The following is a 26,149-nucleotide window of genomic DNA, read 5'->3' as shown; positions in this document are numbered from 1 at the left end:
GGTCGATAGGCATTGCTATTAGGTGCAAATACCAGTGTGGATGGTCTAGCCCATTGTTGCGTTATGCCGAGGAATGTTGAATCGGTATGTGATCGGGCTTGGCATGATGAAATACCAACACCACCGCAAGCCTGACCTAGGCCCTTGTATAAGAGTCTGGCTCTGGCTGAGAAGGGTTTGGTGCCAGGTAAGGGTGTTCTTGATGGGGGGTAATCATGGTGAGGGTAGAAGGACTAGACAGAAGTCGGGAAGGAAAAGCCGAACAAGGGGATGTAGAATCCCGTGATCAGCCTCTGCCCTGAGATATCAGGTAGTGATGGACGGGGTTAATCACTGGAAGTGGGTCATGGCAGGAGTGTCAATTACTGCAGAAGTACAACACACTTGAGTGAGATATTTATTGATCAAGTATTAGTCAGTGTTTCTGGCACTGTCTGGTCACCCTCGAGGCCATCAAGGATAGAATAAAAGGGATAAAGTCAATAGATTGGTGGCGCCCATTGCCACAACAACTTCAGTAACACCGGAGACAAGACATTCCATCCGAGATTTCCCCAGATAGTATCTGTAGGTAAGCTGTCTTTTTCCCCATCCGTCTTATCTGTCTGTCGTACACACATCCTCTGATCAAGGAGTAGTATCTATGCCAGCCTGAACCCTCTAGCCCAAACGAGGAGACATACGTCAACGGGCACAAACAAAGGATAAAAGACGCATGGTACGACATGCGGAATGTGGCAGAGAGCTGAATCTTGCATGATGTGGTTGAAGTGGGGGGAGGGCTAGACTTGGAGTGTCTTGCCTTGTCTTGTTTTTTGTTTGGATGATTCTTGTTTTGTTCGGATCTATTTTAGGGTTTGTCCGGTGGGGGTACTTGATTATTTGTTGATCATACTGGTTTACATGTTTATGTCTCATGAGATGTATGTCATGTTCTCATCATTACTATCCCATCTTCAAAAGAGAACGAGGAAAGAAAAAATAAGTAAATAAAAATAAAAAACAGAAAGGAATAGAAAATTAAATGACAGCGGCTACAACATGCGTTGCCGTCTCAGCGGCAAACGTCTTCTTCACCAGACCGGACCAAAGGGGAATCGTTTCTAACCGCCAGGATAAAGGTGAAGAAGTCAAATCGGAATAAAATCCAAGTCAAATCAAGATGACCGTCACACTGGCGGAAGTTTATCATGGATTCTTCTTCAGCTCCTATTAATAACCATCGGGTTAGACCAATGTCTTGACCCTCGAGTGGGCGAGACGCCCATTTATCATGTTGTGATTAATATCGTTTGATTTAATTCTTTTTAGACAGACAGCAGAACAGAGAATTGCTGCTTCTTTCCCATCAATATCATAAATTCAACTGATCAATTTCTCTTCCCAACCTTCTCAAAAGACCAGACAGACACCGATGATGTGTCAACTGAATGCAAACATGTATCAATACCTGAGCATGTCTAGTTCTGTCTAGGGTCATCGAGATAGTCTACCTGATTGGCCGCCACGTCGGCAATCATGGAGAGAACCAGTTCGTGTGGAGGATGCCAGACAATGGCCGAAGCCTTCCATGACCCCACGGATGATGGAAATTCTCGCGATTGGTGGTGTGGCTGCATGTTCCTGCACTAGTGGGCCAACCACCATCCTCGATTGGTGCCATTCAGGGCTAGAACGGTGATACCTGGGCAGATTGTCTTACCGTCTTCTTGCTTGTCCTGGCTAGGAATCCAATCGTTCCTTTCATCCACTAAGATCCTAGGGCTTTGTCTCATGCGGTTGCTTTGGGGATTCTCTCCGGATCAGTCGCGAGCCTAAGCCCTAACTCTCTGTCTGGCATTTCTTCCCCCAATGGTACCTTACCAGTGCCGGACATGACTTTCTTTAAGAAGGCCCTTCATCTCCATCCAGTCCCTCTCTTTTTCTTCGTCTTTTGATTGTTCTCTCATTCGTTTCTCTACATCGTTCGTTTGTTCCCGTCAGTTGTGGACTGCTGCTTTCTCTTCTGCTACACATCCATTCGTTTAACCCTAACCCTATCAGGGATCATTCGTTATCCCTGCTGGTATCATAGAGTCTTGTATTGTTCGTTCGAACTACTGTTATCGCCAGTCTTGACAACAGACTTGTCCACTTTTTTCAACACCTCTTCACAATTTAAACAGATCTCTCAACATGCGGGCCATCGCTCTCATCTCCTTCCTCCCTCTTGCGGCTCTTGCCCATCCCCAGGGTCTCGTACGTCTCCTCATCCCCCATAAGTATATCTAGACATGCTGATTGATCCAGTGGTGGGGCACCGACACCTGCTACAACAGCCCAGATAACACCGACAACGAATGCTCCGACCATCAGAGAACAGGCTTTGACTGGTCTGACTTGGCCGATGGAGCCTTCTCCTCCTACGGTGGCTTCGACTTCAGCGGCTTCCTGTCGGGCAATGGCTTCGGTGGCTCTGCATCCGGGGTACGTTTCTTTCTTGAATCCAAAATTTCCTCAACCAACTAACACTCCCAGGACCGATGCATTTCGGGAAAGCTCTCTCGATCGAGCGCTACCTCCCTGGTAATCTCCGCTGGTGCAGACATCAGCGCTTTCTCCATCACCAACCTCAAGGTCTCCACCTCCATCGAGACAGAGATACACATCGTCTATGGCATGCCAGACGGATCCACCTGTCGGGATACGGCGTGGTGCTCGCCCGAGGCCGAGGACGTGAGCAACGACCAGTGCGGTGGCGCCATCTCCGTCGGGTTCGAGCTCCTGGAGAACAGTGACAGCGAGGACTGCGACCTGGACATCCACCTGATCGACTTTGATTGCTCTCCTGGCCCGAAGCCTCCGGGTGGTGGCCATGAGCATCACCCCGATCCCCTGCCCACGCCTCCCTCCCTTCCCTCCCCGTCCGTCCCGGGGATTCCTGGCTTCAGCACTCCGGTGATTCCACCCCCTGCGATCACCACCCCGGTGATCCCGCCGCACGGAACCACTCCCCCCGTGGGCCCCGTCGTGACGCCCCCGGTCCCCACGAGCATCCCAGTCCAGATCCCTCCTCCGTCTAGCGTGGGGCCCAGCAGTGGCCCCTCTTCGCCACCCGAGGGCCATACTACCACCGTGGTGACCTACGAGACCGTCACCACCTGCCCGGTCACCAACACCATCACCTCCGGCGCGTCTGTCACTACTGAAGTATCCAGCACGGTGTCCACCGTCACGCTGACCTCGACCTCAACCATCTGCACCAGGTGCGCCAATCCCCCGACGCCAGGCGTGCCCACTGGCGTGCTGCCCACCTCGGCTCCAGCCCCGCCAGCCCAGACCACCACTGTGGTGACCTACGAGACGGTAACCACCTGCCCGGTAACGACCACAATCACAGCCGGCAGCACGACCTCCACATCCGTCTACACAACCGTCTCAACAGTGACCCTCACTTCCACCAACACAATCATCCCCCCCACGGGCGCCCCGTCCTCGCCCCCTAACCCCCCATCATCCCCCCATAACCCCCCCTCATCTCCCCCCCTCCCCCCGTCCGAATGCCCCACCGTGGTCCCCAAATGCATCAACACCTGGCTCGATCTCCCCAAATGCGACTCCAACGCCGACACAACCTGCTTCTGCCCGTCCTCCGACTTCACCAACAAAGTCATCTCCTGCATCCAAGCCTGGGGCTCCTCCGCCGCCGAGATCCAGTCCGCCCTGTCCTACTTCACAGGCATCTGCGCCGCCTTCGTCCCCACAAACCCCGGCATCGTCACCGCCGTCCCGACAACAATCACCCTGGGCCCAGTCCCCAAGCCCACGGGCGCTGCCCCTGCTCCTAACGGACCCCCCGGCGCCCCTGGCCCTGGCCCTGGCCCCGCCCCCTGCACAACCCTAACATACTCCACCTACACGGTGACCGTCCCGCAGGTGGGCTTCAGCACGAGCGCAGGCGTTTCCACCACGAGTGTAGGCCTGATTCCGGGCCCGGCTCCTACGGGCGTCATCCCTGGCAACACGGCGACGCGTATCCCCAACCCGTGGACGGCCTCTTCTACTCTCACTACCCACCGGGGCGTTAGCTCGACCGCTGTGGCGGGGCCGACCGAGACGCCTCCGATCTTTTCGAATGGTGGCTCGAAGACGGTGGTTGTGTCTGGGGTTTGGGCTGTGGGGGTTGCTGTTTTGGTTGGGTTTGTTTAGTTGGTTGTTTTTTGAGATGGGGTGCGAATTGTCTACGTTTCAGATTGTGAATGTGAATAGTTTATGTAGATTGGGTTGGTTGGTTGGTTGGTGGAGGTGGATGGTGTATTTATTATACTGATAGGTATATACTGCTTGAACTTAATTATGTTTTATCTGATTTGGTAATCCCACGATGTTATATCTAGAAAGTACATCCAACAATCTATCTACCAGAGCAGTGAGACAGTCTGCACGAGGATAAGAACAGTGGTAGCAGTCTACTGAACCTGATTTCCAATCCAACCCTAACAACAGAAACAGGTCGATCCGAATCCCCGACAGAGTACTACTTACTACCCAGTCACTAGTTACTTCAACAATGATCAAGAAATCAAGAAAACTATACATAATAAAAAAAATAAAGCAAATAACAATCAAGAATAGAATGACTCCCTCCCATCACACCCAACTCAGTAAATAGAAGATAGAAAGAAGACGGAGAGATATATGGCCATCTGACGTCATAATACCCCGCGTTGGCTGTAGGTTGGTAAGCAACAAGCACGTAATATCGGAGAGATATGGTCTGAATAGCTTCATATTATTAATTGCTGTTTTGCTGTATATAAGGTATCGTAATCTTCTATCTGTCCGTACTTGCCTTGTCTAGCTAACAATCTATTTATACATACATCCATACATCCATCTACTTATCCACCCATCTATCCATACAAGACTCAAATACAACAAGCAGTAGCCAAAATGTCAACAACTACCACAACTACCACTGTTCCTCCTACCACCGCTCCTGAAGCGAACACAATCCCCCGCGGCCCCATAACAGTCCCCCTAATCTTCTACCACCCCCCACCAGACAACTCCACCCCCTACAACTACGTCGAAACGCCCCCAAAGGGGTTCCCCCAGCGCAACTTCACCGAAGCCGCCCACGACGTGCACCTAACCGACATTCGCCCCTCTCATCAGCACCAGCCCCAAGGCGAAGAAGAACAGGGAGAGCTCAAAAAATACACCCTCCAAACCCACGCCTTCCAGATCCACCGCCACATCCCCACATCCACAACCTACAGCACCTTCTCCTCCGACGCGGAGGTCCAAAAAACCTACTACCCAGAAGTCTCGTCCCTCCTCCTGTCCCACATCCCGGGAGCCCAAAAGGTCATAATCTTCGACCACACCATCCGGCGCGACAAAGACGGGGCTGCGCGAAAGCCCGTGCAGCGCGCGCACGTCGATCAAACGGCCAAGGCGGCTGCCGAGCGGGTGCGCCTGCATGTTGAGGATAAGGAGGAGGCGGAGCGGATTGTGCAAGGCGGGATGAGGTATCGGATTGTGAATGTTTGGAGGCCGCTTAATGGGCCGGTGGAGAGTGCGCCGTTGGCGTTTGCGGATGCGGGCAGTGTTTTTGATACTTCCTCCTCCTCCTCATCTGCCGGTCCAGAGGTAGGACCGGCAGATGAAGGGGGAGAGGGTGACTTGGTAGCAGTCGAACACCGCTACCCGCACCGCACGGGCGAAACGCTCCAAGTGAAATTCAACCCCAACCAGCGGTGGATGTATCTCTCCGGCATGGAGGACCACGAGAGGCTGCTGCTGCAGTGCTCTGATAGTGAGGGGGACGGGGTGGGAAAGAGGGTGCCGCATACTGCGTTTTGGGATCCGAGGACGGTGGAGGGCGCGAAGCCGAGGGAGAGTATTGAGGTTAGGGCTTTGGTTTTGGGATAGTTTTGTTTTAATTTTTTTTTTCTTTTCTTATATTTTATGTTTTTGGTTCATTTGGTCCGTTTTAGTAGGTCAATAAAGATATTAAATATTATAATAGATATAAAGTACGCCAAGAGCCTATTCGCCCAACTCCGCACCTAGATTTCAGCTTGTCTTTTAATTCCAAATATGACGACAACAGTGCGCAAATTATCACTCTGGTCTGAGGTTCCAACATGCTCCAAGCATAGTGGATAAGCAAATCATCACCCTACCCTAGGCGCCGTGTGTCAAGGTCCTGCGCCGCAGCCAGTATCGGGTAGACAACTTGATTAGCATAAATACCTAGCAAATCCCTTGATAAATAAATCATTACTGTTGTTCTACATAGAACCCCGTCCCTTTACTACATTCACTGCCCAAGAACTAAATATCCTTCCAATGACTCAAGCGGCGCGCATACACTTATTAATGTCTTGATAGGTGTGATAGGAACCCCGAACCTTAGTGAGTTAGAATCTTGTGAATCAATTCCTCTATTATTCAAAACACCACAAGGGAGCCGAGTGAAAGTTATTTATATTATATAGTAAGTTAAGACCAAGCTTACTGCGTGGTTCTTAAGAAGAAAGGACTCGGACTTTCTCGATCTTGTTTTCCTCTTGACTACATATGATAGTAAGATAACAAAGTGGAGTCAACACTAGATAGGAATATATGGGAAAGTTTCTATCAGGTCTATGGCTCAGGTGAAGAGAGCAAAACAAGGTGTGAAGAAGTAAAGAAGATGCTTTCTTTGTAATGCTGTATAGCCTCTATCTTATATTATAGACGGATGAATGCTTATAACTCGGACATCTGACACCTGTTGCATGTTGTGATCTTGATCCAAGAGAGCCTGAGTAATAAAGATGCAGGGCATGTATGCCGAGCAAATAGTACTAGTTATATGCCTTTTCATAGAGTTAGTAAATTGAGGTTCCCAGTGGCAACCCTCTAGTATAAACTCCCGAGACATTCCACGAAAACCCCACAACTCCTCTCAAGTTTAGATAGAGTTATTGAATAACAGACTGCTGTTAGAGACTATTAAGACATGTCAGATAGCTCTGTCCAGGGATCCGGCGCGCCTATAATATAGTATTAAGCTATAAAGACATCCTTGGGTTTTGTCTAATCTAACCTGTCTTCCTTGGTGCGCACCAATAACAGTCATATCTCCTGTTTGTTTTTTTGTCCTTCCCAAGTAAACAGAGAATGGGCCTACTCTCCGCCAAACTTCACTTCTCTCTTATTCTTTTCTTTAGCTTATTCTACATTATTAGTACCCTCAAGGTCAAGGTTGTTCTCGCCCCATTCTTCTGAAACATCTGTACCGTCTATAACATCACAAAGCTGGAGCATGTCACAGGTGTCTAAACAGCTTTGAATGAAGACATCCAGCTTGGGATATGGTAACCCTCTGGGACTGAGTGTGAAGCTAGAAGGGTCACAGTTAATATGCACGTCGATTAAAGGAACAAGGAAGAAGTAATGATTAATCCCTCTGCTTTTGAACTGGTAGTATGTGGGGATAAGAGAACAGGGACTGTAATAGGGCCACGGTTTGACTAGCATATACTGCGTTACATATGGTTCTGATTGTAGTAGCTCTGCTGCCTGGCCCACGAGCTCCGTTAGAATGCAAATCTCCCAGTCCTATGACATGACAGATACTATTAATCTTTGCTTTAAAAAGGTAGAAGGAGATACAGCTCTTGAGCAACTTATATCACGAACTCTGCCAGCGCTGTAGAAAACGAGGGCAGCTATACCAACCAGACAGCAAGGGATACCATGCTGTTCCAACACCCGAGTAATGGCAAGAGTATTATCCGTGCCATATCCATGATTAGACGTGCATTTGTTGCTGTATATGGACTCAGTGTCTGAGCAGTCTCTAGAGTTATTAGTTTTATTATTATCCAGTCTGGTCCGCGAAGCAGTGCCCAGAGAAGACAGGGGATGATATTTTAGCTAACTCATGATCACTCTAATAGAGGCAGATCGAAGATGATAACAGAATTATGACTTATTAAAAGATAGAGAATGGAGTTCCCGTATTTATTAGAGGATTAGGATGGATTCTCAGGGATAAGTCTGTACTCAAAGGTCTGCTCGGGGGAATGGACAGAGGGATTAGCCTAATTACATGAGAAATGTAGCCCAGAGTATGAGTGCTGTGCTAACTATCAAATACCGACATGGCCACATAATCGGAGGTTCCTCCCTTGATCGGGTTAACCATTTATCTGCTTCTGGTAACATATCGGTACAGAAATACGCTAGCTGTTCTAGGCAAATTCTGAGGTCTTGTCAGGCGGGCTGCCTCAAGGATAATGCAACTCTCTCTCTCTCTTGATATGTTATACTTTGTTGATATACACTTCATTGAATGTATACTCCATTCAAGATAACTACAATATCTTTGATTACAAGGAATAAGTGGTTCAAGTAGGTAATACAGTGATACATATATATTCGCGATGGCTAGCCGACCTTAATAGATAATAAATAGTTATTGCTCATATACACTGTAAACAATAAAGCCATACACCGATGGTCAACATTGCAGTCCATCTGCAACGTACCCATCCCCGACAAACAAGCACATAAACACCAATGAAACAAAAAGAATAAAGATAAATGGAAAGAGAAAAAAATAAAGTAATTATGGAACTAACGCCAAGGTATTAATTGTATCGCCCGCTACCCAAGTGCATCATTCCATGCCCCTTAAAACGCCGGAGAGAAGAGGTAGATAGATAATGCTACGTTCGGGTCTTCTTGGCACGCTCGTGACGCTCCGGCTCCTTGAGCGGAAATAGGTGGATGCCCATCTCGGTCGGGAAATCAGGGTGCAACAGGTTGAACCGCTGCGGGTTCTGCGGCACACCATTGGCCTCGGCCGGTACCGGATCGACCAAGAGCTTGCAGAGACTCTTGTCCACGTAGCTGGCGGGCTTCCCTTGCAGTCGGTCCATGCGCGCCCAGTCGTCGTCGACCTCCTCGTTCATCAGCGATGGAGGCGTCGGCGCGCCGCTGTTGCTCGACCGCGCGTGGTAGTTGGCCAGGATGTTGTACGGCAGGCTGGGACGGACGGCGGGCTTATCGGACAGCTCTGCCAGCGCGTTGAGCGCGTGGTTGCCGTGCGTCCGCGTCGACCGGGTGGCGTGGTAGTTGTGGCTGGCGGTGCGCGCCATGTCGGTGGCTGGAGTGCCGTTGTCCTCCGCCCCCGTCCCATCGCCCATGCCAGAGCCATCCTCGTCGGTGTTGTTCCCGTTGGTGGCTGCGCCCGAGGGCTGGTCGGCACGCTTCGACGTGGAGAAGAAATGGACCGTCGCGACGTGGGCTTGATTGGCGTGCGCGCTGAGCTCTTTCTCCGTGAACAGAGACTGGATGGAGTAAGAGGGCGCCTGCTGCTGCTGGGCGATCTGGGCCTTGGCGCGCTCGGCGGGATTCGCGAGGCCTCCGTCCCGGACCGGCGAGCCGACGTCTTCCTCCGGAGCCTTGCGCTTGCGCTTGTTGAACGTTTCCGACATGATGCCATTACCCAGCTCGTCAAGATCGACCCGGTGGCGAGTGTGTCGGGTCTTCCGGTTGCCGTGGATGCCGCCCGGGCTGGCCGGGTTGGTGATGCTGAACTGGTTGGGGTGAAGGAGGAGGGCGTTGGTGTCGGCGATATCCAGCTGCTCCTTCTCGCGCATCAAACGGGCCCGTTTTCCGGAAATCGTCTGCACGAGGCGCTCGCGAAGGGTGGAGGAGAGTTGCTTATATTCTTCTTCGGCGAAATGGGCTCGAAAGGCGTAGTCTCGTTGGAAACGCTCTAGATTATTGTTGTGACGGTGCTATGACTGTTAGTCTTTGATACTGGGTATAAATACGGGGGAAGGGAAAAAAAGAAGAACGAGGAAAAGGAGGTGGAGAGCGAGAGAGAAAACTCACCATAAGCATCGCCAAATCCGCATCAGTATCAGTCTTAACCTGATTAACCTCCTGCACAAAGCGCGAGTACCACATGCCCGCCAGACTCGCCATCTCCTTGGCAAACTTGCCCCCACCGACGGTACTCTCGATCAAAGTCGCGATCTCGTCCGCCGAATCCGGCAAGGGACCGGGGTGGTAGGGATCGGCATTATTGATGAGGGTCATGTCGCATTGGAGGGCGTGGAGCTGCTGGCGGAACTGGGCGTCTCGGTTCTGGCTGAAGGACACGGTCAGATCGTGCAAGCGCTCTTGGAGGGCGCTGCGGCGCTTGTCCCGCTTTGTGAGGGGGACGCTTGTTGGAGGGCTCGTCGATCGTCCGCGACTTTGGAGACTGTTGTTGCCCATGGCTGAGCCTGGGCCTGCTGGGGAGGTCGGGGCTGGCGAGTAGGCCATGGTTTGGGGGATGGGAAGGATTTGGCGGATGAGATGAAGAAGTGGTGAGGTTTGACAATAGAGGATGAAGACTATGCGCTGCAGAGAGCAGCGGTGCGGGGATGCAGTTCTGGGAAACGAGTATACATAAGTTTAAAAAGAGACATCAACTAAGAGAGGATTGAAAGAGAAGTGATGAGAAGAGAGAGAGAGAGAGAGAGAGAGAGAGAGCATAATCGATCTGTGATTGAGTCTCTGGGCCTTCTTCTGACCGCCCGGGAGAGTGGAGATAATGCCCGCCTGCAAACCGTGCAAACATTCCTTTCTCTGGAAGATGCTCCGTTCAGTTAACCCGATCAGGATATCCGATCAACCACAGTACTTCATCCATGAGATTGCTTCATGCTTACACCTATAATATACCCCACCTCAATACCTTGTCAATAGCTACTGTGGCTTATAATCATTTCGTCTACTCTATCAATCTGCACTTGAGTTTATTAATTCCAGAACAGGCATGTTGCAGTATATGGCTAGAGATGCTGCTACAACATCATCCAGTATTTGCTCTAGTAAAAAAAAATAAAGAATAATAATATGCTACAGCCTATATGTTGCTGTAGTAGAATATATTGAACATGGACACGTCGTGTACTTCCATCATCTCATCATCCATGCGGACCCGGCCACACTCGTAGCAGCAAAACAAAACTCGCTGGGTATTTAGATCCGATCATCAATGCACTAAACAGAAAATGCTCCGAGACTCCCCGCCATTCCAAGGATTTTATACAACTCGACCAAAATAGACACCGTCCGACCCTTTCAAATGTATCCAAGACAAAGGAAATGAAAGATGATAGGAGAAGGTAAGAGACGGCGAACGGTACACTGCTCTGCAGGATGTACAATTCTTCCGACCTCAATGGGACCGACGGATCACGAAGACGCCCAATTCAATCCCATCCGGCGGCCCCTCTTCGCCATACGGCCGCCGCCGGATGCCATCGAGGATCTCCCCCAACAGCATGGCGGACGTGACTTCCTTGTGCTCTAGGAGATAGTTGGAAGACACGTTCGACATCTTGCTGGCCGGGAGGCGACGGCCATTCTGCCAGTACACGCTCAGGACTTCTTTCATCCGAGCTTTTTCCTGGTGGATGTACCACTCCGTCCACGTGTTGCGGTCGGGATGGACACTGCCCTTGCGGGCATCGACGACGCTGAACCGGGAGGACGACGAGCTCAGCGCCTCGCAGAGCTGCGACAGATTTTCCTTCATGGTGTCAAAATCTTCCAGGTGGCTGACCGAAGACAGCTTGCCCAGGTAGCGCCCGATGTCCGCCGACATCTCGTTCACCACCACCAGCTGGCGGAGTAACGGGTCCAGGATCGGTCCCAGGTACTGCGATTTGAACGTCGACCCACCCCGTTTGGTGGGGTAGATGAACAGCATCGACCCATCCTCCCGAGACAGCTCGGAGAGTCGGTCAACAAGGAAAGAGGGGCGGTGGGGTAAAAAGAGGTCTTTGTATTCTTGAGCCGAGGACGGGGGAAGATAACGTTCCAGGATCGAGACGTGGACGGTGGAAGGAGGGACAATCGGTACGGGAAAGTGTGGGGCGCGAGTCTGGATTAAACCGCGGAAGTCATGGTAGGCGGAGACCACGGCGGCGTTCGAGAAGACGGTGGAGTTAAAGTAGTCGTTCTGAGGGAACGACTGCGGAGAGTGCGGGGGGGAGTGCGGCAAGTTGGAGAGGCTGAATTGTTCGGGGACTGCGTGGGTGACGTTGATGTATGGCGACTGTCCATGCTGGAGTCGATTCTGGACGGTCTGGACGAGGGAGCAAAAGACGTTGTCGTGAGTCACGATGGATGCGTTTTTCTCCGGGCAGTGGGGGTACGGAAGCATCTGGGAGACGATCCTGACCGACTCCCCAGGAGCATTGGAAAATGGAATCGACGATACTGGTAGAATGGGTTAGTTTTGAGGATTCCCGTCGGGTTAGGCGATGGGTGGCTTACCAGTGGCGTCGATACTGTTTTCCAACCAGGAATTCTGGTCATAGTCCATGTCGCCGGACGAGCCCGGGCTGCCACCGGAGCTGGAGCTGGAGGGCGTCACGTTGGAGAGCTGGTCCGTCGGGCTCGTCAGACCGCCCGATGCCCCTCTCGACTGGGAATTCAAGTTGGGACCTTCATCCATGGGCATCAGCCCAGGGTCCTGGTTCATGTGACGCTCGAATAGTAACATCCCGGACCGCGGGTTCCAGGCCACGTGATCGTCTTCCGGGGGAGTCGGGGGCAGACTTGAGAGATAATCGCTCTTCTCCGACTCTGCAGGGGTCGACTGGAATGCTTGAGCCGCCAGCGAACTCGAAGCGGTGGGCGGGGTGGACAGTCGAAGATTAGACTCGGCGGACTGTGGGCGCGATTCGGTCCGGCCGGATTTCGAGGCGAGGCCCAGGTGTTCAAAGGATTGAATATGGAGGGATGCGTTGCTGCGGGAGAGGAAACGAGAGACCGGGGAGGGCTTGGTCAGAATGGAGCCTTGGGAGGCACGACGCTTGAGTCGGCTGGAACCAACGTTGGGAGAGAGTGGTGAGGATTTCTGTGACGGGGAAACGGGGCTTAGGCGAGTAGGGTCCTGTTTGTCGAAAGAGGTGATGACACCGTGGAATTCTCCGGGCGAGTAGGTAGACGTTGATGCAGAAGATGATGGTGATCGCATGATCGGGCTGTCTCGCACCATAGAGGTATGAGGATATGGTCCATGGCACTGTGACTGATTCATCCAGTCTGCGTTAGGAAGACGGGTACCGGTGGAAGGCGGTGGTGGAAAACGGTCGATCCAACGCCAGCTACCGGTATATAAGATAAAGGACTTGATATACTGGGCTACTAGGTTGCCAGGAATATCAAGCGGAAGGTGAGATGGGTGTGGTGAAGAGTGCTAGGGTGGTACACCGAAAACTCTAGTCGTAGTAGCAGGGGCGATCGTGGTTGATAGATGGACACGAGTGGTTAGTGAGAGAGAGAGAGAGAGCGTTCGGGGCGGTTGATGGTGGAAGAGGTGGCAGAGGCCTGAATAAAGAGGAAGAGAAGGGAACAGAGAGTCGGGAGGGGGGAGTAGAAGGGTGGGTTGATGATGAATGACGCAGTGGGGAAGAGAGAGATTGAAGGACAGAGAGAATGGATGGAAGGGTAGGGAAGGAAAAAAAGATGGTGAATGATAATGTGAATGACGCCTGGGAAATTGATCCAAGGGCTAGACAGGTAGAGAGAGTGACAGCCCGAAAAATTAAGAGTCCCCGCCATGGTCAAGGCAGGACTTAAGGAGAACAGCAGGAAAAGTGCTCGTTCTAGACCGGGCGGTCTGGGCTTGATTGAGGAATCCATGACCAGGACACGAGGACGGTCCATTCTGTGGTTCCGTATGGTATGGTATTCGACCTGTTGGGGTAATTTATCTTCTTTTTTATCTTCTGTTTTCCATTACTTTTCCCTCCCTCTTGGAGAGAAAAATAGATAACATGATACTCATTGTTTATTTGAGATCTCTTACTGAATATCTATTACAAAGTTTCTCTCATTATTCTTCCATAGCCCATCCATCACAATCCGAGAGAAACAAATCATCCAGCAAAGAAACAAGGCAAAAAGCCACTAGCGCGGACGCCTTGGACCTGTCTAGACCCCCCTATCCTGGCTAATCGGGGCGAAAAATAAAAATAAAAATAAAAATAAAAAACGGTAACGGGTCTTACACGGATCTTCTTTTTATTTTTTCCTTTTTTGCCTCCCCGACTGAGGGTTGGACCCACTCCCTCGTCTGACTGGAGTCACTGGAGTCACTGGGTAAAAAAAAGTGGATTCGGTGTGGACTGGGATCGAGAAAGACCCTTGGGAGACGGAGGCACTGGGGAGGGTTCACGAAATTGAGGGCCAATCTCGGAGGTCTAGGATTAATGAACGGCTTTCTTGGGACCAGAGCCGAGTCCAAAGTAGAGTCCAGAATTGGGGGTGAATTATCGGAGGAGGAGGGGGGGGAAAATAATTATTGACAATTATTCTCATCCAGCGTTTCTCTCCCTGACCTCCTCTCTCCGGTCATCATTACAATCATACAATCACATTGGATCTCGTATTACTGATCGGCGGCCGGTGCAGGCTTAGCTTGATCAGCTAGCACAACACAACAACAACACAACAACGGATATCTTTGTTTCGGGAGATGGACTGATAAACGACGGTCTGTCGTACAGCTAGCCATTGCTTTACAATTTAAATAGATCACAACGCTACTCGGTCCTGAGGACAAAGCCGAATCCAGATCCCAGGTCAGGGCGTGATGAATGCCGGAAAACAATCCCAGATCCAATCAAGAGAGGAGAGAGAATCGATGAGTCAGGAAACGAAGGATCCATGGAATCCATAGTGCAAATAGTGCACATTGGTTTCAGCCCGATCCTCTTTGGAGTAATTGAGCTTTGACCTCACTACAAGAACTGTCCGTACGTCGGGACAATCTAGTATCGAGTCGAGTCATTAAGTTGGTTTAGACGGTGATCATAAACACTTTATTGAAGTACGGAGTAGACTTTGACAGCTTTGACAACTTCATTGGAAAAGTATAGATACAGTATCTACAGATAACTCCGGCGGATGACTTCGGACATTCTTCCGCGATGGATGAGAGTATGGAACCAGACAAAATAATCACGAAAAAGATAAAATCAAACAGAAAAAATAATTACAATGTGGTGATAATTAATATGTAATTAAATCATTTCAATCAAATAAATAAAGGAATTATGAATGTCTTGACATCAACGAGTCATGGAATTCTCGGCCTGAGGGGCAACTTGCAAGTCTTTTTTCCAATCGCCCGATCGAATCCATTGCCGCTTCCGGGAGGATTTGGCGCCTAGACCCTTGTTGGTTCCGTGCTGCCGATGATCTCTTTTTTTCACTACTACCTGGGGAGGAGGTAAGACACCAATTTCCTGGGACTTTTGGTGACGAGGATGTCAGGGTTATTCTTTTCTTACTTATATTTGCTATCTCTCTCTATCTTGGGTAGAAAGACTTTCAATGGTAAAATTCCCTGAGAGTTGAGAACTAGAGAGAAATAGACAACATGATCTCGACCCATCGCCGATCCGGCTGTTTCCATTTCCTCCAGTCTGGTCTGGGCACAGGCATGAGCCCTAGACCCAGAACCACAGCACCTGTCACGGACTTCCATCCGAGTTTGCCCTCTGGCCGCCCGGCCAGCCTCGTCTATTGTCAGATAGTCCGTATCTACTCCCAAAGTACTACCGCACTAGGAATAGAATAGAATCGAGTGGAAAGGAAGAAAGAAAGAAAGAGACAATTACCCGACTCTCCCCATCCCTTCCCCAACCGTCCAAGATCACCACCGCTCTCCAATGCGTCCTCCCCTCAAGAAACAATCCCACTAATCAACCGGCCTCCTATTCGGGCACGATGCATGCATGTCGTAGACCAGGACTGAGTCTGACACGTCCATTAGTACGGGTACTTTGAGCGGTGCTCCGCCGGGCGCATCATCCCTTTGCCCTTGCCCTCGCCTGGTGCAGCTGTCTCTTGACTGTCCTCCGGAGGATCGTCGTCATTGACCACTGGTTCTAGCTTCTCGTGAGCACAACAAGGGGACTAGTGAGGATTGCATGGTTGTTTATTGGTGTTTGGTCCGGTTAGTCGATGGGGAGCTGTCTGCTAGTGGGTGAACCTTGATATTGGCTGATTCCTGTTGTATATAGGTATGTGCCTATTGTAGTAGGAGTGTAAGGAGTAGTAGGGTATGTTGCACTATACACGCCAGCGAGTCTAACAATAATAAACATATCCACCAACCTAGTACACTACACTAGAAACCAAACCAAACTATAGAATGAAAGGATCAAAGTAATCAGTAAGTGAGCAAGAGAAATCCCAACCATCCACTTCCACGGTAGACAGACAGAAAAATAATCAAAAATCAAGAAGTAAAATACCTCGGCTCGGAGAGTTGTGCGTTACCCAGAGGAGCAGCCTGACAGCCTGACAGCCTGAAAAGCCATCCTTAGACCGGGATCTCAAACAGGGCAATCCACGGAAGCCCGTGTCTCACTTGACAACCCACCATCTCCATCTCCCTTGCTGGTCTTCGTTATGGATAAGATATTCGTTAATTAATTTAGTAGGTATGCCGATGGGGGTTGGAGTCGTTGGAGTCTTTATATATATCGATTTGAATATTGTATGAATATATATATATTGATTAGTACGGGCAACGTCAACACAATCAATATTAATTAGTTGGTTAAGTAGTATGGAGTACGAGGCAGGTCTACTAGATACCTCAGGTAGGTAGCAGAAAGTCTAGTTGGAGTCTGATAAAGATTAACTGGGTCAATAACACAGCAAAAACAATCAACAACTGAGGAGAAGATGACTGGAATCAATCCAGTCACAAACTCAATGTAATACCGCCCATGTTTCCTGCATAGTACCTATTTCGATCTTCTGGGAATCACTGGCTTCCATCCCACCAATAAAACACCTACATGCTTGTGATTGATGAATGGCCCACGTCCCGTGTCTCCACTGTTGTTTGTCTCATGTAGACAAGGGAGCAGTCCGTTGTCGTTGCCCTCGTCCTCCGATGATGGATGGGATCGGAAGAACTGGCCACTGGTTGGTCGTGTTGGGCGTTTCAGGTGGTTACTTATACGTGTATGTGTACTGGATTCGATTGGAATTCATTTATTTTTAGTTCATTTTGTTTTGTTTATTTATTTATTGTTTATTTGCCTCGGTGGACGGGCAATTTCAGTGCTGCCGAGTACTAGTATAGTGCTGATGCTACTATAGTTCTGGATAGATCTGGTGTTGGGATCGCCGTTCTACAAATGGTTTGGTGATTCGGATGGAGATCAGGTCGATTTTAGTACTTCCATTCGTGGTAGTATTAAATACTAGAATGCACGCCATGATTCGTGGCCATTCCCATCTCCCGACCAAAAGACAGACGGCCCAAAAAAAAAGACACTAATGCATCCTGAGGACACACACACACACACACACACACGGGGTCGCACAAGCACTAGCTAGCCTGCCTCAACCACTGCATCCATTTCAATCTCTACTAACATACGGTCGTCCACGAATCCGTCCCGCACCACCAACATCGTGGCAGCCGCGCCTATCCCTGGCCGGCTGGCACGGCCCAGCAGTTCCGAGAAGGCTTCCCCGACCGCCATGCAGTCGTCAGGGTGGCTGACAAACATCCTCACCCGCACCACGCTCTCTGCCCCCTGCCCGCCTAGTGCTTGCACGGCCCGGATGCATTCGTCGAGTGCCACGCGAGCTTGCTGGCCTGCGTCACCTGGGTAAAGTACCTGCGGGGCTGCGCGGCTGGACGTGGGGTCGACGGCGGTGGTCCCCGATACGAAGATCTGGAGGCCATGTCGGACGGCTCGGTAGTAGCCAATCTTTTCCTCGAAGGGAGAGGGGGTTGCGTAGCATTGTTTGGACGATGAAGTCGTCATGCAACCTTGAGGGGAAGTGGTTGTGGATTCCATGTGGTTCGTGGTAGTCTCGACCTCGAGGTAGATATCCAAGTGATGTCACAGTGGGGAGTTTCTCGAGGAATAGGATTGCTGCCGGTCTATATGGCGACATATTGGACCTATGAGTCACGCCAAGCATGGATGACCATATGGTGTCCTGTCTGGTGTGGACAGCCGAGGCTCTGTCATGTTTGAGGAATAGCGCCCGATCTGACATCGGGTTCTCCGATCGGTATCTTTACACCGTACGAGTCATCTTTTCCTCCCTCGAGTTTCGTTGGCATGCGAAATGCTGACATGCGAAACGAGTCCCAAACATTGAGGGATCGCAACCGTGGAACAATACAATCTGGTTTACGGTGAAACGCAGACTACACACTGATTCAGGAGGTCACCGATCTGCTGCGGGGGTCGCCGTGCCGACGGGTGTGGAATCGCTGAGTACGATCGTTCCGATACGACTGCAAGCACCGACTGGCCGCGGCCTTGCCCAGCCACTTCTGCTCCTCGCCGGTCATCCGGGAGGTCTTCACCGCTATTGGGTGGGCCTGCTGGCGTGATGCGTCACGTCGCAAGTGCGAGTTGGCTTTGTACGACGCCTGCGACTGGAGAGTCTGCCGGTCTAGAACCGCCCGGAGCTCCAGACACTGTAACACCAGTTGCTTGACACCATCGGTCAGCGTGCAGGCGCGGTACTCGATATCGGGCCAGAAGTCGTCACCCCAGAACGGGTCTTCGCGGACCGCCGTTTCGAGCGCCTCGAACCAAAAGTCGAAGCTCGGCAGCCGTCGCTTGGAGTTGAGCATGTCGAGTCCCTGCAAGTGGTCGGCTAGTAGACACGCTACTGCAACGAAACGGATAGTCGGTTCGGAATTCAGCACGTGCAGCACAATGCAGGCGGGACACCGTTCGGTCAGATACGAATCGTGCTCTTCGGTGAGCACGCAATGCAGCCACGCATAGGCGCTGCGGGCCTCCCCTCGAAACGCCCGTTCCGATTCCAGACCCTTGTCATCCGGCAGCACGCTGGCCGCCGTCCGCGACGCCTGGTGGTGCAGGAGGACTAACGGTAGTAACAGCGTGTGGATGATATCGCGATGCAAGCGGAACGTCTCTTGCGCATGGTTCGAGCAAGACTGGCGGTGGAACGAGCAAAAGCTGCGACAATGGACTGTTAGCGAAAATTCGAACCTGAACCTAGCTATCTCGCCACACGTACCTGGGAGCTTGCATGCCCAATTCCTGGCGCCTCAGGTGCTCCCGCATCGCTGCGAAAGCCTCATTGCGCTCCAACCTGTCCGTGTCTCTATACGAGAGGCGAAACGGCGATGTAATAGTGGTGTTCGCCATTATGGATGGATACGAGCCGTTGGCTGTCGTCGGAAAACCTATTCGTGACAGGGGGGATAATCGCGACCGACAGCGAACCTGTCGGTTTGAATAACAATCCAACTATTCTGGAAGATGACGTCGAAGATGGTAATGGCAACTAATGCCAACCAATAAAGCCCCTGCGGTACGGAGCAAGACGGAGAAGCTTTCCAGATACTGCGACAATTGGAGGTGGACGAACCACGGATCGCATGGTCCAGGCAAGGGCGAAAAAACTGACAAGAAAACCGGGAAGCTTCTGGATACAAGAAACGCGAGAAAAAGAACAGCCACACCTGACCAGTGTCCTGCTCTAATCGAGAGACTGGAGGAAGTCGCAACGGGGGAGAAGATCGGGGGGACAGGAGGGTGGGGATCATTAGATAACTATATAAAGGATGTGGGCGACCTGCCTGAGGCGATGAACGCAGCCAAAGGTGCAATCGAATGCGGGCAGGGGCCAAGTCCGGTGTGGCCCCGTCATCCACGCAAGCCCATGACGATCATTTCATCTTAGCTCCCAGCACAGTAATCTCTTCCCTCATAATTAAACTGGTTTCTTCCCTCTGATTGACTGGTGCGTTTTCTAATATTAACGCTTCTTAGGGTGAAGGTCTAGTCCGCAGTCTATCTGACGCCCCATCCCCACTTCAATTAATTAACCCAATCTCCTCCTCCACCCTCTCTCCCTCTTTGGGTGTCTTTTCTCCCCTTTCTATTCTTTCAATAAACTCCACCCCCTTGGTTCAATTGTCACAATCAAGTTATTTTGGTCCAAAAGGGGGGGGAAAGAACTGTGGGAGGTCATCCGAACTTAAATCCCACTTCGGACCCCTCCGGACCACCAGCCCAAACAGGAGTTGCAGAGTTTTTTAGATGATACCATGACAACATCACCGAGATGATCGCAATTATCACATTGTGGGGCCTGCCAGGGTCTCGATCGCACTGCCAAGGTTGGGTCGACGCATGAAAGAAGAAATTCTTCTCCGTTTCCCTGATTATTCCATGCCCCCGTCCAATGAGGGGCCCCCTTTTTAGTAGGGACGAAACGTGTCGAGGCCCTATCGGGCGGGCAAGTTCCTCCACCTTGATTTGGAAGGTTGTTAGAGCTTTGATAAGGCGTGTTTAGGAAGTGTCAGGTCGAAATTGAAGAGGAGATCAGTCGGTCGTCCGGACGGAGTTGGATCTGTCGGCAAAAACCGCTGGATCTTCCCGCAACCGAGTTGAATCCACGCATAATTCAGAAATCAGGAGGTACTATTACTAATGTCTTTATCCAGCGCCGATAGCTCCTTGCTGAGTAATTTATATTGCACGTGATATCGCAGACGGTGGTTGACAGAGGAAGGAGGGACTTCATCGCAAGCCTCCCAAGCCACACAGTGGCAGGATCTGGGGGTCGCAAATGTCCGAAGTTCCAGTGGAAGCAGGAAATACAAACCCTACGCCCTCGGGGGATTCCTGATCTCATCCTTATCCAACTGAGCATGCTCCGCGGTCGCGGAATAGGTCGCGTCCAAGTATCCCTGCTTCCCCTGCGGCGCATACTGCATTCCATCCCATCGGCATATCCAGGTAACTGGGAGTCGATCAAACACAGGTACTCAAGATACCCACATATCTGCCCCCCTGGAGTCAGTGGTGTGGGAGTAATTGCTGCGTGTGAATTGCTATCGACGTCATTCTCCTTCAGGGACGAGACTGGCATGCATGCTCCCAAGGAGAGTACAGCATCTGGTATGGCTGGGATAGAGGGGTGTTCGTGGAGTGATCTGCTGGGATATCTGGGATATTTAAAAGCTGCTGGTTTCCAATGGAATTGTTTTCTCACACATCGTCTCCTCTCGCCGTAGCCTTGAACATCGGCTCTCTTCTAGTTGCGTTCTGATCTAGTGTAATTGCATCAGACCTCGACTCGCCAACCCTCACCATGCCTTCTCTCTCGTGGTCGACCATCTCCCTCTTGCTAGGGAGCTTCTCCCTAACGGCCAACGCCGTGCAGACCATCTCAGCGGTCGGATCCAAGTTCTTCTACGAAGACGGAACGCAGTACTTCCTGAAAGGCATCGCGTACCAGCTCATCCCCGAAGACCCTCTGATCGATGTCGCGCAGTGCAAGCGCGATGCCGCTCTCATGGGCGAGCTGGGCGCCAACTCGATTCGCGTCTACCACGTGGATCCAAAAGCCAACCACGACGGATGCATGAAGGCATTCGCCGACAAGGGCATCTACCTCTTCCTGGACCTGGACACGTTCGACACAGCCATCGACCAGGTCAGCCCCTTCAACCCTCTCTGCCCCGATATCTCATCACTAATCCGAAACATCACAGACCACCCCCAAATGGACAGAAGAGCAATCCAACGCCTTCAAAGCCGTCATGGACGCCTTCCACCAATACGACAACCTAGCCGGCTTCTTCGTCGGCAATGAGATCCTGACCACGAAGGAAGGCTCCCCAGCAGCACCATACCTCCTCGCCGCAGTCCGCGACATGAAATCCTACCGCAACAAGAAACACTACCGCAACATCCCAATCGGCTACTCGGCAGCAGACATCGCCGAGCTGCGCCCCATGCTCCAGAACTACCTCTCGTGCCGCGACGACGCCGCCGAGCGGGTCGACTTCTTCGCGCTCAACGCCTACGAGTGGTGCGGCGACGCGAACTACAAAACCTCGGGCTACGTCAACCTCCAAGCGCAAGCCAAGGACTACCCGGTCCCGATCTTCTTCTCCGAGACGGGCTGCAACGTCGCGCGCCCGCGCCTCTTCACTGACCAACACGCTATCTTCTCCAAACCCATGGTCGATACCTGGTCTGGCTCTATCGTGTACGAATGGATCCAGGAGACGAACGACTACGGGCTCATCAGCTACGGCCCCGAGGAGCCCAACGCCCCGGCTACCAAGACGAACGTCCAGGACGGCTTCGTCCGCAGCGGCAAGCCTACCCCCATCCAGCCGGACTTTGATAACCTCAAGGGTCAGTGGGCGACGCTTAGCCCTAAGGGCGTCCCCTTCGATGACTACGTGAAGACCACCGGCCAGATCAAGCCTCCAGCCTGTCCGGCTCCCACGGGCGGCTGGCTCGTCGACGCCGACAAGCCGCTGCCTACGCTGGGTGACGAGTTCCATCGTCCGGCGGAGACGAGTCTCCCGACTGGTCATGGCCACAGTCAGGGTAAGGAGGAGAGCGACAAGGATGATGAGAGTTCTGGACGCTCCCCGTCCTCGTCCTCCGGTAGTGATGGTGATGGTGATGGTAATGGTGATGGGGCTTCCACCAGTCATGGACCTTCGTCGTCCGATCCCTCATCGACGGATTATCAGCTGAGCAACGGTGCTGGAAGCCTTGCTACGCGGCCGTTTGATGGGGCGATGGGCCTGGCGGTGTTGGTTTGCTCGGCTGTTGGAGGGTTGGCTTTGTGGTTGTAGATGATTGTTGCTTTTGTATAGTTTTTTATGCCCTTTTTATCTATATTTTTCTTGCTCTCTAGAAGAAATGGACCACGATTGTTAGTCTATGAATGTATTGCTGATGTGTAATGTTTGCAGTGGCTTCTATTTCCATTTCTGCCACTATGTTGGTTGGGTTGGTTGTCTATCATTATAAATTAGTACTAGCTATCTGGATCCTGTGATCAATAGAAGATACTAGGTACATATCATTTGGTTACTTTGTAGTCTGCGGTGAACTGACCTGACAACATGTTCATCTACTATCTAAACCAAAAAAGAATTCCATCATTCCAATCAACATGAGAAAATCGTACCACGTTCGTGATACACATACCAAGCAAGCACAATAAAGGAACAACAAATCAAGAAAAGACAAGGATAACCAGGGTATCAAACAGACAAAAGCATGGGCGGAATCCGAAATACTAGAAGATATCACGCTAACTTGGAATCAAGCAACCATAGAGACAAATGAAAAAGGCAGAGGAGGATTGAATGAACAACCCTCACTATCCTGCATGACTACCAAACACCGCTCGCTGTCGCATACTCGCTCGTCGCACCACTGCTATACGCATAATCTTCCGGTGTGAAACGAAACTGCGACGTGTCTGGAGATGGAGACAGACCCACGAGGCTAGCGGGAGTCAGCGGCGGCGTCATGGGACTATCGGAGTTGGGCGACGTCGGACGCGAAGTTGAAGTGGACGAGGGAGGAAGTCCGGTCTTCTGTTTGTGGCGGACGGCCCAGTGCGGCCGGCCATTCTCGCGTAGGTCGGAGGCGCAGTGGATGGCACCGTCCAGCTGCTGTTGCTGGATAACACAAGCAAAGTGGCGCTCGATTTGGGAGGCGGATGGGCGGGCAGTGGGGTCCTTGCTCAGCATACTGCGCACCATTTCTAGCATGGGTGGGAGGGCAGCGAAGACGGGGTCTTTCTGTTTTTTCGTCGCGTCGTGGTCGAGCAGTGTGATCCAAGCTGTGACCTGGGCGAGGTTACGGTCGAGGTGAAAAGAGCAGTCAGCGACGCCGCCGCCGCGGCCGGCGGTGCGGTTCTTTGCTCCGCGGTGGTGGACGAAGGTGGAGATGCGGCGCTTGCAGAGGTGGGTGAAAATGTCGAGGAAGACGGCGCCTAGGGAGAAGATATCTGACGCTTCGGGGTGGGTCTGGTGCGACTGCCAGGTGTTGACGACTGCTGTTTGGGAGTGGGTGCTGGGTAGGCCGACTGGGTTGGTTCGGCTTGTTGATGAGGCCCGGCGTGGGGAGCCGGGTGAGGTAGGCTGTGACGGGGCGCAGATGGTGGGTCGTCGGAATGGGGCGATGATGCTCTTGCGGGAGCTTCCCCCGCTTGAGCCGGATGATGATGAAGACGGCGTGAAGGAGTGGCGAGAGGGGGAGTTTGGGAATCCGATGCGGATGGCGGTGCCTTGGGAGACGGTGGACTCGGGCCGTGCGCTCTCTGCGTCGGGGTCTATCTTATGAGTTTGTTTTGTGAAGCTGAGGTTTAATTTCGTCGACCCAGATGAACTTCTCCGCGCGGTGCGGCCTCCGGATGGTAGGGCTGATTTTAGTGGTCCTGTCTCGTGGACACTGGCGGAGCGCACCCAGCGTTCGGGGGCGCCATACTGGTATGATTCCACGTCGTCGACTTTGACGGGAGAGAGCAGCGTATCCAAGGCCTCGAACTGTCCCAGGAAGATCTTGAAATCGGCATCGACGAAGATATTCGACGGACGGACGGAACCGTGGGCCTGACTGTGGGCATGCAGCCAGGCGAGGGCATTCGCGAGGCAGTGGGGCCAGTTGAGCAAGACCGCTCGACGGTGGGGTTTGGACAGGCGTTTGAACGGCTGCGGAACATCGGTGAGGAAGGACATCAGGGTGCGTTCGTAGGCCCCCGAGAACAGGATGCACACGGTGTTATCGACAAAGTAAGACCCGTAGATGGAGGAGATGTGCTCGTGGGAGAGTCTCTTGAGGGAGCGAATCTCTTCCAGCACTTCCTCCTCGTCGAAAAAGTGCGGGGCGCCCCCGACGGTGACCTGCGTGCGCAAGTACACTCGCGGCACTGCGCCAGAGAGGACAACCTTCTCGACGCCTTCGCGGGCGAGGGTTGGTCCCGTCCGCAGGAGCTCGACGGGGACGCCCTCGTTCTCCGTGTATTTGACGTGTTCGCCTTCCCGGATGCCGCGCACGACGAATCGCCACTGCGCGAGGAAGAACTTCGCTTCTAGCTGGGAGTCCTCGCCGTGGGGGGAGAGCGAGAGTCGGTCGACGCTGTGGGCGGCGATGGGAAGATCCGAGTCATCGAGGGACTCGTCTACCAGGGCGAAGATGCGTTCTGGAATGCCGATATCAACCAGGGTGAGGAAGAGTCGACCCGCCTTGGTGAGGATCCACTCGAGGTAGGTCTCGCTGGTCAACCCATCACCCCATGCCAAGGGGCCGACCAGCCGGGGGAGAATCTCCTTGGGGAGTTTACTGAAGACGAACTCTGGACACAGCGTTGCTGTGATTCTGTCCTCGGGCCACCAAATGGAGGTGATGACAGACATGGTGGGCGCATCACTGGCCGGCGGACAGAAGGGAGCTTGGTGGCGCGGAGAAAGAATTGATAGAAGTGACCAGATTCTCGGGACTCCGTACTTTCTTTAAGGATAGCGACCGCATATGTTATTGTAGGTGCTCAACCAGAAACTAAGGGGCAGAAGCAGCTCCACCTCCAATCCCGGAAAAGATACCGGAGGGAGGGCGGATGACGGAGGTTGCAGTGATGGCTCATATCACTATCAGCCTCGACACGAGGCTTATCAAGCGTCCCAAAGGGGATCTTCACGGCAAAAGCAACGTGATAATCAATAGTGGAGGATCCCATGAACTTAACGAACGGCCAAGGGATCATTATCAACTACGATTGTCCGGAGTGATTGGCTATTGTTAACGAACTGTTCAAAGTAACCATAGGATCCCTCAAACTCAAACCCTAGGAGTATCTACATCAGACAGGCACCATCCATAATGCAACCCATGGCGATCGGGACACCTGCGGTGCCAATGTTAAATCCTGAGGCTCGGGAGGAATGGTTCCATCCTTCATGCGGCGAAGGCGACACGACCGCTGGATCGGCGAGGGACGAACTCATATAGATTTGATTCAAGAGCCAAGTAGGGGTATTACATGACGTTTTTAAGACCTGCTTTGTTTGACCATTGTCATCTAATGGCGGATCTGGCGCATCCCACAACAATGAGGCAAAAGCCCAACGGTTGACCAGTCTCCACCTTTTGTGATCAGTAACAAAACCAATTACTCAGAATGGGCCATCCAGCCGAGCCGGGGATCCGTCGGAAAACATGAGTGGACGAGAAGCAGCGCAAGTGGCGTCGATCTGGCCGGGGAAGCAAAAGTCCAAGAGCCAGATACAGCACAGCACAGGCGGGTTTGG

The 26,149-nt window shown here is 52.0% G+C and overlaps 9 protein-coding genes across 9 annotated transcripts; 3 read left to right on the top strand and 6 right to left on the bottom strand.

Moving 5' to 3' along the window:
* Window positions 1–1,911: 1,911 nt before the first annotated feature.
* On the top strand, window positions 1,912–4,348 carry BDW47DRAFT_23015 (extracellular serine-threonine rich protein). Its single transcript, XM_024818517.1, has 3 exons — window positions 1,912–2,238; window positions 2,290–2,466; window positions 2,518–4,348. Exons 1-3 carry the CDS (start codon window positions 2,176–2,178, stop codon window positions 4,186–4,188), a joined length of 1,911 nt encoding a protein of 636 aa, XP_024672480.1. The 5' UTR covers window positions 1,912–2,175; the 3' UTR covers window positions 4,189–4,348.
* Window positions 4,349–4,932: 584 nt separating this feature from the next.
* Window positions 4,933–5,916, top strand: BDW47DRAFT_125307 (putative methyltransferase; the record flags this gene model as incomplete). Its single annotated transcript, XM_024816363.1, has 1 exon — window positions 4,933–5,916. One exon carries the CDS (start codon window positions 4,933–4,935, stop codon window positions 5,914–5,916), a length of 984 nt encoding a protein of 327 aa, XP_024672479.1.
* Window positions 5,917–8,453: 2,537 nt separating this feature from the next.
* On the bottom strand, window positions 8,454–10,496 carry BDW47DRAFT_23003 (Sds3 domain-containing protein). Its single transcript, XM_024818516.1, has 2 exons — window positions 9,880–10,496; window positions 8,454–9,782 (listed from the first exon to the last, which is right to left on the bottom strand). The coding sequence occupies exons 1-2, from the start codon at window positions 10,312–10,314 to the stop codon at window positions 8,706–8,708; spliced, it is 1,512 nt and encodes a 503-aa protein (XP_024672478.1). The 5' UTR covers window positions 10,315–10,496; the 3' UTR covers window positions 8,454–8,705.
* A 328-nt stretch (window positions 10,497–10,824) lies between these two features.
* On the bottom strand, window positions 10,825–13,202 carry BDW47DRAFT_22995 (uncharacterized protein). Its single transcript, XM_024818515.1, has 2 exons — window positions 12,319–13,202; window positions 10,825–12,261 (listed from the first exon to the last, which is right to left on the bottom strand). The coding sequence occupies exons 1-2, from the start codon at window positions 13,085–13,087 to the stop codon at window positions 11,216–11,218; spliced, it is 1,815 nt and encodes a 604-aa protein (XP_024672477.1). The 5' UTR covers window positions 13,088–13,202; the 3' UTR covers window positions 10,825–11,215.
* Window positions 13,203–15,825: 2,623 nt separating this feature from the next.
* Window positions 15,826–17,882, bottom strand: BDW47DRAFT_125304 (YjgH family protein; the record flags this gene model as incomplete). Its single annotated transcript, XM_024816362.1, has 2 exons — window positions 15,826–15,944; window positions 17,456–17,882. The coding sequence occupies 2 exons, from the start codon at window positions 17,880–17,882 to the stop codon at window positions 15,826–15,828; spliced, it is 546 nt and encodes a 181-aa protein (XP_024672476.1).
* A 185-nt stretch (window positions 17,883–18,067) lies between these two features.
* BDW47DRAFT_22973 (uncharacterized protein) lies at window positions 18,068–19,849 on the bottom strand. Its single transcript, XM_024818514.1, has 2 exons — window positions 19,090–19,849; window positions 18,068–19,028 (listed from the first exon to the last, which is right to left on the bottom strand). The coding sequence occupies exons 1-2, from the start codon at window positions 19,218–19,220 to the stop codon at window positions 18,254–18,256; spliced, it is 906 nt and encodes a 301-aa protein (XP_024672475.1). The 5' UTR covers window positions 19,221–19,849; the 3' UTR covers window positions 18,068–18,253.
* Window positions 19,850–21,107: 1,258 nt separating this feature from the next.
* On the top strand, window positions 21,108–22,681 carry gel6 (putative 1,3-beta-glucanosyltransferase; the record flags this gene model as incomplete). Its single annotated transcript, XM_024817285.1, has 2 exons — window positions 21,108–21,519; window positions 21,578–22,681. The coding sequence occupies exons 1-2, from the start codon at window positions 21,175–21,177 to the stop codon at window positions 22,679–22,681; spliced, it is 1,449 nt and encodes a 482-aa protein (XP_024672474.1). The 5' UTR covers window positions 21,108–21,174.
* Window positions 22,682–22,962: 281 nt separating this feature from the next.
* Window positions 22,963–25,303, bottom strand: BDW47DRAFT_104878 (protein kinase domain-containing protein). The gene has a single exon (XM_024812434.1). The coding sequence runs from the start codon at window positions 25,256–25,258 to the stop codon at window positions 23,228–23,230; it is 2,031 nt and encodes a 676-aa protein (XP_024672473.1). The 5' UTR covers window positions 25,259–25,303; the 3' UTR covers window positions 22,963–23,227.
* Window positions 25,269–25,832, bottom strand: BDW47DRAFT_104877 (uncharacterized protein). Its single transcript, XM_024812433.1, has one exon. The coding sequence runs from the start codon at window positions 25,603–25,605 to the stop codon at window positions 25,390–25,392; it is 216 nt and encodes a 71-aa protein (XP_024672472.1). The 5' UTR covers window positions 25,606–25,832; the 3' UTR covers window positions 25,269–25,389.
* Between the last annotated feature and the right edge of the window lie 317 nt (window positions 25,833–26,149).

Source organism: Aspergillus candidus (genome assembly GCF_002847045.1).
Source record: "Aspergillus candidus strain CBS 102.13 unplaced genomic scaffold BDW47scaffold_19, whole genome shotgun sequence".
Taxonomy (NCBI): Eukaryota; Fungi; Ascomycota; class Eurotiomycetes; order Eurotiales; family Aspergillaceae; genus Aspergillus; species Aspergillus candidus.
This window is presented reverse-complemented; position numbering and strand designations above follow the sequence as displayed.